The 12,222-nt window shown below is 39.2% G+C and overlaps 1 protein-coding gene across 1 annotated transcript; it reads right to left on the bottom strand.

Annotated features, from left to right (window-relative positions):
- Nucleotides 1-6,274: 6,274 nt before the first annotated feature.
- On the bottom strand, nt 6,275-9,550 carry LOC145004110 (glycerophosphodiester phosphodiesterase GDPDL3-like). Its single transcript, XM_078963006.1, has 9 exons — nt 9,396-9,550; nt 8,955-9,248; nt 8,754-8,866; nt 8,168-8,678; nt 8,052-8,090; nt 7,668-7,946; nt 7,404-7,546; nt 6,821-7,313; nt 6,275-6,726 (listed from the first exon to the last, which is right to left on the bottom strand). Exons 1-9 carry the CDS (start codon nt 9,490-9,492, stop codon nt 6,419-6,421), a joined length of 2,277 nt encoding a protein of 758 aa, XP_078819132.1. The 5' UTR covers nt 9,493-9,550; the 3' UTR covers nt 6,275-6,418.
- Between the last annotated feature and the right edge of the window lie 2,672 nt (nt 9,551-12,222).

The following is a 12,222-nucleotide window of genomic DNA, read 5'->3' as shown; positions in this document are numbered from 1 at the left end:
ATTTAGAAGTTCGACGAGTCAATTACGCCCCGCGTAATTTGAGTACGCCCAGCGTACTCAGTCGAATGCAACTTGTCTGACCGATACTCGAGTGCCACCAGTCGACGCACGCAGTGACGTCAAAGTACGCCCCGCATAACCCGAGTACGCCCCGCGTACTGAGTACGCCCTGCGTAATTTGAGATTACGCCCCGCGTAATCCCAGACCCAGCAGCCTATAAATAGAACTCGAATTCAGCCATTTTTTCTTGTTCAAACTCTTCCCTCTCTCTAAGTTTTGCCTCAATTTGTGTGCCAATCATACCCCAAACCCTGGTAATATTCCCGAGCCCCGAAGTAAGATCCGAAGCCCCGAGGATCCCGAAGAGCGTTATTCCCGAGCCGAAGCGCTGCCCGCGAGGAGCCCGGTTTTTGTGAAGATCTTCTAGATCTACGGAGAAACACTACTTCTGCAAGCCGTAGTGTTGCCCGATCATCTTCTGATCAAGTGAGTGTATAGTCACTTTCATCTTACACATAAATATGAAGTATTTTATAAAATACGTGTTATGTGTATAAATATATATATTGTTGTTTATATGCGTGAGTGCATAGTACTTTCTTCTAATACATAAATATAAAGTATTAGCTATGAAATATGTGCTATGTGTTATATATTAATTATCAATTTGAGATGGATTTGGAATTGATGTTTTTATACGGGTGTTAAATGATTTAAATTGTGTTTGTATTTATATCTACAAAAATGTTGGGTAGAACATGGGTAGATGGAATAGTTGGTGACGATGCGACTTCGTGCCTATTGAGTAAGCCTTGGTAACGATGTGACTTCGTGCCTTTTGTGTAAACCCAGGTGACTATGAGACGTAGTGCCTATTGTGTAAACTGTGGTGACTATGAGACGTAGTGCCAATTGTATAAACCCAGGTGACTATGAGACGTAGTGCCTATTGTGTAAACCGTGGTGACTATGAGACGTAGTGCCAGTTGTATGAACCCTGGTGACTATGCGACGTAGTGCCTGTTGTATAAACTGTGGTAGCAAATGGACTGTGTGCCAGTTCCTTAAGTGAATCCTTAGGAATGAATGAAGAAAGTATAATCGATTCTTAGGATAAAACCTTAATAAATAAAGAAGATAATGGGGATGGGTATTTGGGTCGATTGTTGATAATTGAATATAATAAATGTTTTATTGTGGGTTGAAAACCCTATATGCTCACCAGGCTCCCAAGCCTGACCCACTCAGTTTTCTTTGTATCACAGGTATCAATACGAAGACATATTTTACTGAGAGATTAAAGGAGACGCAAATCATTTAGTGTAAATAAATGTAAGTTCTGTTTATGCTTATGTGTCTGTATCAGAACATGACATCCCGAGATTTTGTTATATATTAAAAATACTCTTCTTTAAGAAATGCTTTGATAAATTCTTATCATATCTTGTTTTGGGGACAAATTCCGCAACAATTTTCTTTAAACGATTACTCTGATTTTAAAAACAAAGCATAAACAAATCGGTCTTTTCTGGCCGTGAAAATGGGGATGTCACATAGATGCATATACTACCGGAAGCACAGGACTCACGCTTGGATCAGGGAAAGTCACAAGGTTACCAAGAAGCTAGTAATTGATTTCGTTTTATTCAAGTATGTCGTTACCATTGTTTCGGTAATGACTAAGAAAATTGTTGTTATCCCGACCCTAGTGGTCATATCACATTGAGTCCGACTACGATGAGTAGGTTACGTGGTTTAGAGAACCAAGTTTGATGTAGCGTCCGACTTAAACCAAACGATTGAAATCAAAGCGATCAATAGAAGTATCGCGCTCGTTGTTAAAAAAAGTTGGTAGCTAGAAATGCTACATGTTAAAATGTGATTATATCACATTAGACCATGAAGGAAGGCATATTTCATTCCGGAAATTGACTCTAAGAGACCTGAGTCTAAGCGTTGTTACGTACGATAATAGGTCATTAGAATATGACACCTCGATCAGTTGTAGAAATCAAATTAACTTATCCTAAGAAGAAGAAGGTGTCTTTGATAAAGAATGAGCTTGTGACACGAAAGTCATGACTGAAAGTCTAACGAGCAGGTGCAAGACCAAGCACCGCCTGCAATCAAGGAGTCCAAGAGTTAGATACCCGTTCGAAGCAACATAGAAGTTACAGTTACTACCTACGATGAAGAGATAATGTATGGAGTCATTATACTGCCCTGTTTCGTTGATGATTCCGGGACGTAATCATCCTAAGGGGGAGATAATTGTAACGCCCGTAGATCCGGACTAGTTAATTTAGAGATAATAGGGGTCGAAAATGACTTTTCGAAAAAATATTATTTAGAATAAATAATTTGAACCAAGTTGTAGTATTTGTCACAAGGTGTCCGTACATATAAAGAACGCTGAAATCCGAGTTATAACGAAGAAGTTATGACTCGTCGAAGTTTCGCGACGGAACTGGCACGGCACCGGGAAGCGTAAAAAGTGAATTTACGATAGAGCGAGATTTAGCCTTAGTGATCTAAACGAAAGTTGTAGAATATGTTAAACCGAGAAAATTCATAAAAAGAACGCCCAAATCTGACTTCGTATGAAGAAGTTATGATTTTTCTAAGATTCGGCTTAGCAGTGTACAGCCCGAAACTCGAATTTTAGTTCGAGCGGTTTTTGGCTTATGCGACCTAAATGAGAGTTGAAGATCTCATTAATAGGAACTCAACGGTAAAAATACAGACGAAAACGGAGTCCGTATGAAGGAGTTACGAATTGTTCGCGGTCATTTAACAGTCTAAACGCCTCGTACTGTTAAATTTAAGATCGGTCGAGAATTAGCCGACGGAGTCAAAATAAAAGTTGTAGATGTTATTTTTACCTACGCGTTGATATAAAGAACGTCAAAAACGGAGGTCGTATGTGAAAGTTACGGATTTTAGAAGTCAGAAGTGTGCTGTGCGAAAATGGGTGATGTGGCACAATCTTGGCCATTGCTTTCTCCCCAAGTCTTGCCACTAGATGGTGACATGTGGCACCAAGTTCAGGCATTTTCACCCTATAAATACCACCTCTCTCACCCTCATTTTCTTCACACCTTTCCCATTCTTTCTTCTCTTTACTCTCTCTCTCTCTAGAACCTCTCTCTAGCCCCGAAATCCCCCGAAAAGCCTAGGGAACCTCCCTAGCACGAGGCGGAATCCCCGGAGTGCTCGACGGCTCCGAGAAGAAGAGATTTTCGGCTCGGAAACGCTGCTCCAAGCAAAACCTGGTTTTCTATAAAACCCGCTGTAAGTGAGCTACGCCTACGCTATTTTTAATATAGTTTTTATTTAATTATATTAACGTTATTAAGAACATATAATAAATACTTGGGCTATTATTATGGGTTATATAAGTATTTTTTTAACGCTTATATAATAGTAATAATAGCTAGACTATTAATTAGTCTCGGTGAATAATAGACTAAAATCTATTGGTGATAATACTAGGTTTCGTCGAAGGAAATTATTTTAAAGTAACATGTAGGTATTTTTGAACTAGGTGCTCATTAGGTATTTTTGAACTGAGTGTGTTCACTACATATCTTTGAACTGAGTGTGTTCACTAGGTATTTTGAACTAAGTGTGTTCACTAGTTACTTTTGAACTAAGTGTTTACCAGATGTTTCGGACTACGTGTTCACCAGATATATTCTATAAGCCTTGGTAATGATGGACTTCGTGTCGATTCCTTAGGATGATCCTTAGGACTAAATAAACGAGGAATAGCTGATTCTTAGGGTAGATCCTTAAGACTAAAGAAGATAATGAGGATGGGTAATTGGGTTGATTGTTTGATTGTTTAAACATAATAATTATATTATTGTAGGTTGAAAACCCTATGTACTCACCATGTTTCCCAACCTGACCCACTCAGTTTATTTATATCACAGGTGTTGATACGAAGTCACTTTACACTGAGAGATTTAAAGAGATGTAGATCACTAGTGTAAATAAATGTAAGTTCTATTTATGCTTATGTTCCTGTATTGACGATGACATCCCAAACGTTTTAAAATGAATAAAGTACGTTTCTTCGGAAATGTTTTAATAACGTATATATCATGTTTTTCTGGGAAAAAATTCCGCAACATTTTTATTAAAAGAAGAACTCTGATTTTTATAAAGCATAAACAAAAATCGGTCTTTTCTGGCCGTGAAAATGGGGATGTCACATCAAGGAAGTCACAACCCCTAGGGTTTTAGTTGGAAGTTGGTTCCCTGTTATGGTCTGGCTTATTCGAGACGTTTGAGATCAGATCCGAATCAGGATCGAGAGCTGATAGCCAGGATAGGCCAGTATTGTTAGAGGATCGTGTCAGGGAGATCCTCCGGGAGTATGTGATCGAGATCGTGCGGGGATAGATTTTGGCGATGATTGGGTCTTTCAAAACTGTCATAGTTGGGTATTTTATCGAGTGCCATGCAACCATTGCTGAGACGGCTTCCGCAGCTGTAACGTCGACAGGGGGAGGAACTAGTCGAGCTTTCCAGTACCGAGATTTGTTATTGGTGCATATTCTAATGAGCAGAGGGTTGCGATTATTTGGGATCAGAAAGATGATCTATACTCATTATATTTCTGTGGGTTGAGCGGGAGAGGATAGCACATGAGTTTCTAGATTTGAGACTCGGGGGTTTGCTCGAGGTCGTAATGTGAGTCGCGGGGACTCCGGAAAGGGGTGATGATTATGTTCAGCTAGGGTTTTGCAACTGCAAGTGGAATGGTTAATTAATGGATTGGACTGTCGTTTTTAGGGAAATGATTTGTTTTCAAAATAATTTAAACATCAGGTTGGTATTTTGGGGGTAACTCACTAAGCTTTCGGGCTTACAGTTTCAGTTTATTGTTTCAGGTTCAGCAAATGATTGTGGGAAGGCAGAGGCGTGATCGTACACCTCCTCGATTATCTCGATTGATGATTATGATTACTGGGAACTCTGATGTTTAAACTATTTTGAAAACAAATTGTAATAATTGAATGTTTTTATATGAATTAAAAAGATTTAAATTTGTTCGAATTTTATAGATGTTATAAGATGAAGATACAAAGATGAATTATTCTTCATACAAAATCAACCTGAAATCAGAAAACATCAAAGATGGATTGATTGCTCCATGACTGATCAATTAATCGATGTTGGTGATGAAATTGATTTATATCGGCATCAGAACCCTGAATTGTAGCAATCGGCAACTAAAATTTAAGGTTTGTGGGGAGAGGGAATATAGGATGATTGACACTCAAAGGATTCAACTGCTAAGAGGTTAGAAGTTTGACATTGATCCCTAATGGATGGAGGTTGAAGAACGTGGGAAGGAGACGATGTGTTTGGATGGATGTGTGAACTAAAAAAAAACTGTAATTAGTGAGTTTATGTGGCTAGAATTTTATGTTGAAGAAATCGGACGGATGAAATAGTAGCAACGGTTTTTCACTCCGTGTTGTTAATAGCATTAGTAATTCATAGATCTATAAGATATGGTGCTTAAGGGACTTATAAAAACCAAAAAGTTGCAAACTTTATCTCTTCAAACAACCTCCGCCTCCGCCGATCAAAAATTATGTCCGTTTCAAGTTAGACCAATTTTGGCCCCACTCGTCGTTCTTCCGCTTGTCCATAAAAGCTTCTGCCAGGTCATCAATGTGGTCCGCATCTCTTTGGAAACAAACGGACTTCATGCTGCAGATGGATGAATTTGGTCCTGGAAATGAGGATGACTGAACCAAAATCCTTTCATATTTTGTATATTGACCCGAGTCTCCTGGAGCTTACATTTGCAGTCACAAAAAATCAAGTGTAGATCGTTGATAGTAATGTATTCAGGTGAATTTATACAGTCTCGGTGGTGGAGCTGTCATTGTCGGATAGTGGCTTTTAAGGTTTCGGTGGGTAGGATTTGGCTGAAAAGAGAGTTCTTTTATGTTGGCATTTGTTTGGTCCTTACGAAGGTTAGGTTGTATAAAGGGAACCACTTCAAGCCTTAGGCTCCAAGGTTTGCTGACTAGTAAGCCACGTCGTTTACTTGTGGCATAATAAGAAATATGTCATCATCTTTTCTTCCAATGTGGCAGAGGAAACCTACTGTGATAGGTAAATTTCCCAATTTGGCAGAGGAAACTATAGTTGGTATGTTTATAATGCCAAAAAAACGATAAGACTTTTTTTAAACAAAAACATTAAATTAATTGGACCAAATGACGATAACACAATTATAAAACACATTGATTCAAACAAAGAAAGCACCATGTACTATGTTTCAAATTAACATTATTCCACAAATGAATCAATAATATACTTACAATACAACAATATGAATTGAAATCAAAATCTCCTAAATTAGGTTACACTTACGCATCAACAAGCACCACCTCAAAACACCAACACTGTCGCCGCAACAATAACTGCAAGAAAAGAAAACATGACGCCCACGGCAGCATTAGGTGGTTCACCACTTGGTGGTGCTGTCGGCGGCCCTGTTGAACCACCGCCAGAAGGCGGAGATGGTATTCTAGCTGGAGGGATGGGACCTTCCGCAACATCAGCATCGGTGAGAATAGGGCTAGGAGCCTCGGCTGGTGGAATTAACGGAGGTGTCATGACTGAGAACAATTGGCCAGGCGGTGCAGGAGCCATGTATGCTGGTGTCATATTCGCTGCTAACCCTAGGCAGCGGTTCCCTAAATAAATTCATCGTGAGATCAATCAGAAATTCAAATTATGAGAGTAAAAGGATAAAGATAAGGAGTCCGAATTGAATTGAAAACAGCTTACTTGTGTATTTGGCGGCGGTGGCGGGGTAATCCGTAATAACACCGTTGACATTAACCGAGACTCCATTGACGTAGGAGTTTATTTCGACGTATGGATCTGAAAAAAAATCCCAAGGTTGTGAAACAAATTCATTGTTCATGAATTGTACGTAGACAGGGAGCTTGAAAGCCTGAAGCTTTGCCACAACAGCGGTTTGTCCACTAAGAAATCCTGAGTTGCGAGGGAACACGGATTCCTTTCCAATGATAACGGAATTGGCAATCTCACTGATATCTGCGATGGTTGAGTTGAGTGCATCACGAATATTCTCATCCACCTCATAAACAAGCTCATGTCTGTTGCTTCTTGCCTTGAATAATCTCAGCACTGCGCTATCTGAAGACTGGATCAAAATTTTCTTTCTCCTCTGGTTATTGTAAGAAGATGTATTCAAGACGCCCATCACTGCATCTGTTACACTCATTCCCTGACCAGATGCTAGGTATGCTGCATTCTGCATTCATTCATTTCAACAAAAAACATCTCACTCTCTTTCTCTTTCTCTTTCTCTTTCCATATCCAGTAATGTTGAATCAAGACTCACCTTTATGTTAATCAAGACTCCAGAAAGGGAAGTAGAATTACTTGCATAGTCCAAAAACTGAGACAAAGTCATAAACTTGCCAGCGTTTTGGAATCTAGGGTTCCTCGACAGAGTGTAGTTTGAATATGGGTTGAACATTACAGCTATAAAGCATCAAAGATATAAAACCAAAATAAGAAATTAAGCAGCATATAATACATCAACATAAGTATATATATATATATATATATATATATATATATATATGATGATGATGATGCTTACGTTGCAAGGTCTGAATGTCTTCCCATGTGAGTTGGAAGGTAAAGATTCCTGCACCAGAGAGCTGAGGAATTACTAAAGGCTTATTAAAAGGTGAGTTTGCAACGCTTGTTCTATCAAGAAGGTTTATAGAACCCAAACAAATTGGTATTCCATCACTCGTCATCTGAACAGGACAGTCGATGATATCTGCACCATCTGAAACGGCTTTTTCATATGCCATGTCCGTACACCCAGGGTACTCCCCGCTTGCTCCTTCAGATGAGATTATCAAGGCATTTACTGAACCACCAAAACACACAACACACACACCCACACACCATATAATCAAATCTTGTAGGCTTGCGATTCATGAATACAAATATTCAAAACAATATAAAATATTACCTTTCTGTGATTCGTTTTTCCCCATGTGAGATAAGCAATCTGCAAATTCAAATGTCAAAATTATAATCTGGAACTAATAAGAAGAAGAGGAATCAAGAAGAAGAAGAAAAAAGTACCAAAAGCTGCAGACGGAGTTATTGGGTTGTCTGAAAGGACGCCATCAACAGCAAAATCGCCATTGTCAACAAAAGAGAGATACTCTTGTACAGGGTCATAACTGTAATTATAGGGAAGTTGCACATCATTTAGGAAATTGGAAGCAAAGACTTGGAGACCGGCCTTGTGGGCGTCCTGGACAAGTGTGGTAGCGGGTTGCAAATACAAGTCGGTGCCAACGGGCCATATATATGATTTAGGAACCACAATGGCCGAAGCAAATGTCCCGATAAATGTCAGGTTTCTCAAAAGCGAACCATATGTTTGATTGGTTGTAGGCTCAGTCTCGGACTTTCCTAGAAAACAGAACACCAGTCTGGTGGTTGTGCTTCGTCTGAAACTTGGTGCAATACTTGTAAGGAAATTGACTTCGGGTGAAGATATATGGGAGACAATTGCCGAAGTATTTCTCATGAAGTTTGTCACAAAACTCGTCATGCTCAGATTATGCTGCTCGTAAAACGCGTCATGCTACAACAACAACACAGAATTAGAACAACCAGAAGGAGGTGATCACTGATCAATCATCTTCATCAGTGAGCTCACCTGGATATTTAACCACAGTCCCGGTGGTTGTATTTGGTCGGCGACGTCATTGACGGTAAGAATTGACGAAGACCCATCAAAAACTGGACTTCGCGAGTAGATGCCCTGCGTTACTGGAAGGAAGATAGACAGTTACAAACAAACAACCACAAGCAAGATTAACATTAATGGAAACATTAAGATGAAGATGAAGTAAGTTACAGAAGACTTTGCCGAGGTCATCAAGGGTGAAATCGATAGGAAACCATCCTTTAACAGGGACTCCGTTCACATTGTAGGTGTTTTCCCCTTTATCAAAGGCCGAAGTAATGGTGGACGAATTCTGGAGATTAAGACTTGGAAAGCAGATCCCGGCTTTATCTTTAGTCAATTGTACATCACACCAGAGGATGACGTCGGGTACGCTAGTAATCACAGCCAACGTGTAGGCGTTGAAACTGGAGCTAGGAAATAAACCTGAAAACCCACCATGTGCCACCACCAAGGGGGCAGCTCCTGCAAAACCACATACATACATACATATTATCAAATTTCAAAAACTAAAACAACCAAGCCTGAGGCTTAATTCGTTTGACATTAAATTTGGGAAAAGAAGGAAAATTAAGTTGTTGTATTTGTATTTGTATTTGTATTTGTATGTACCCGTTAATGTTAGCCATGGAGAAGTTGTGTTGGTAGATCCCTGAGCAGCGACCAACGAGAGGAGGCAGAGATAGACGAGGCACCGGAAGTTCCACATTCGCGGCAAATGTTTTCTGCAACTCGAGAGAGAGAGAGAGAGAGAGAGAGAAGCAGGAAAAGAGAAATGTGTGGTTTAAACTTTAAATAGTGACAGACAAATAAGATGTTGGTGGTAGCGCGTCCGCACCTTCTCTGCCAGCCAAGCCGTCTTTAATATTCTTTATTTTTTTAATATTTAATTATTTTCCAACACGAAGGCCCTCAAATAGTCAAATTCACAGCTTTTAAAAAATAGATTCATAAAATAAAAGTAGATAGGACGAACTCGTTACTAGTCTATTAATATTATCTAAACTACGTAATACATAAAATACATAAAAGTGAAAGAAAAAAAGTAAGTGCAGGCCGTAGCCGTAGATAATGGATTGACGTTTGGAGCCAAAGGCTCGGCTTAGCCGACAGCTAACCGGCGAAAAAATAAATAAAAATAAAGGGGGACTAGCCGGCCTGCTGCCTACAAGGCTACAACTACAGGGAAAAAAAAAAAGGGAGAAGATAAGATGTGACTGATGTCACGTTAGTAATTCACGTTCTTATAGGGCCCAACGACCCGACCCCATTACAAATCTGCATCTCCCTTCTCCAAATTATTACTACCATTATTCCATACAATCATACATACATACATTCTCATATATTTTTTGTATATATAATAAACTAATTATTTTATTTTGTCCCTTCCAAGAAACAAGCATCTCAATCTTCATACCTTTTTTCTTAAATAGAATATGTTGTAATCGATGCATGTTTCGAAGGTGCTTCCAAATGCCAATATGAGTATGAACACGACCTTTCATTTGGTTGCTTTTCTTATTATATGTGTTTCACATTTACTTTTTATCTTATTTATATAAATATCAACATTATTTAAACTAATAAATTACCTTCCATCAAAGGACTTCTAGTCCAGCGGTGTTTGGTAATGTCCTCTCTTCTTGAGCTTGAAGGTTTGAGTCCCGTCGTAGATATATGTGGATTTAAGAAGTAGTTTAGAAGTAGATTAAATTTGTCGTTTAAAAAAAATAAAACAAAAAATAAACTACCTTCCGTCTCCATCTACGATTTACAATATTTATTTTGTTTTTGTTGGCTCATAGGAATGACCGGTGGACCGACCATCATTGACCTTCTTTCCCGTCCACCCATTCTAGGGGGTGGTCGGAATAGATCGGGCGACTTATATCGCATTCACATGCACGAGGTGGAGTGGAATGGGGGTGGCTATCAACCTAACCAATGATGGACTTGTGTTGTCTAGTTGTGTTGTAGCCGATGATAACATGTGTTATCCTTAAAAATTCTCAATTAGAGTAAATATTCAGGAACAAAAGAAATTGTAAATTAAAATACTACTCCTAAGAGTGGATGGTATCAACGAAAGATGGCACAAGACATGCAACGATAGTGTCTGGGAAACAACATCGAGCAACCTGTGTTCTTGCGATTTGCATCTTTGGCGGGTTAGGTGGCCCGTGAGCTTAGTTGCATGTCTCTATCCTATACACCTCTTTAACCATTGACCGGTAAAAAAGTAAATAAACATATATAATTTTATTGTATTTTACATTTTTATATATAGATAGTTATATACCAATAAAACCATACTCCAATTCAATTTCATTCTCTCTCAATTCTATTTTATTTTCTCTCAATTTCATTCCACACATCTTCAATTCCCCACTATGGATTCCCACGACAAATACATGAAAGACGATTCTAACCAAAGACACAACTGACGAAATGTAAACACCAATCAAGATATTCCATTTTTCTATTCCGGAATCCCAAAACCCAAACTATCCAAAACTCCAAAACTGTCAACAAAAATTTAACCACTGTCCTATGCAACAATCCTACAACCGATTATGCGTTACACAAAAATATTAGGTATAATCAATACATGCAATTTTCTCAAATGGTTCTGTAAACACAATTCTAGTGTTCTTCTCCTAAGGTCTCTTAGTTTCGTGATACTCAATACGTAAAGTCCAAATAATATAGTAAGGAACCCCCTCTTGGCCGAAATTAATAAGAAAGTGAAGACCACGAACCTATTGCCGATACGCGCGATTATACAAAACGCCAAAAGTCAAAGAAATTGTTGGAAAAGGAACATGTTGATGTTTATGAAGATAAGGGACACAAATCAAAAAAGATCGGAGGGATTTTAGGACTGGGTTCTAGAACATTGTTAACATATCCCGCTAAGAATGCATCAAATGTAACGGAGCCCACGTCTGATAAACGTGGTAGTCAAGGATCGGCATACGCCTAGCGTCGAAACCACACCCTCGTCCTCACGATCCCATGTGTGTTCCTTGGAGCCCAAGCACTGAATCCAACTTAAAGACAAAATAGTACCAATTGTATCCCAGAGCGACATGTATAATACTTAGGTCTACGCCTCCTGAGAGATTTACACCAATGATATATAACCACTAGTGGAGCACAATCCACCAATGAGATGCATGTACATCCTGTCGGCCCAACAGCGACCAAAATGTATTGTTAGGATCTTGTCCCCGCCATGACATGTATAAATAGAACCTTTCTCCTTTAGGATATGGGGGACCTCTCACTCACTCTTCTGCTAAACCCATACTCTTTCCACTAATCACTAACTTGACCGTCGGAGCTTCGCTTTAGGAGCCCATCCCGGACGACGACTGACAACCTTTTTCTCTGTGTTATGATTCTCATGCTTAACTCCATTAGGACAACAAAAGGC

Source organism: Lactuca saligna, chromosome 7 (assembly GCF_052625555.1).
Source record: "Lactuca saligna cultivar CGN05327 chromosome 7, ASM5262555v1, whole genome shotgun sequence".
In the NCBI taxonomy this organism is placed as follows: domain Eukaryota; kingdom Viridiplantae; phylum Streptophyta; class Magnoliopsida; order Asterales; family Asteraceae; genus Lactuca; species Lactuca saligna.
The sequence above is the reverse complement of the archived record's forward strand: the minus strand, read 5'-3'. Positions and strand labels throughout refer to the sequence as shown.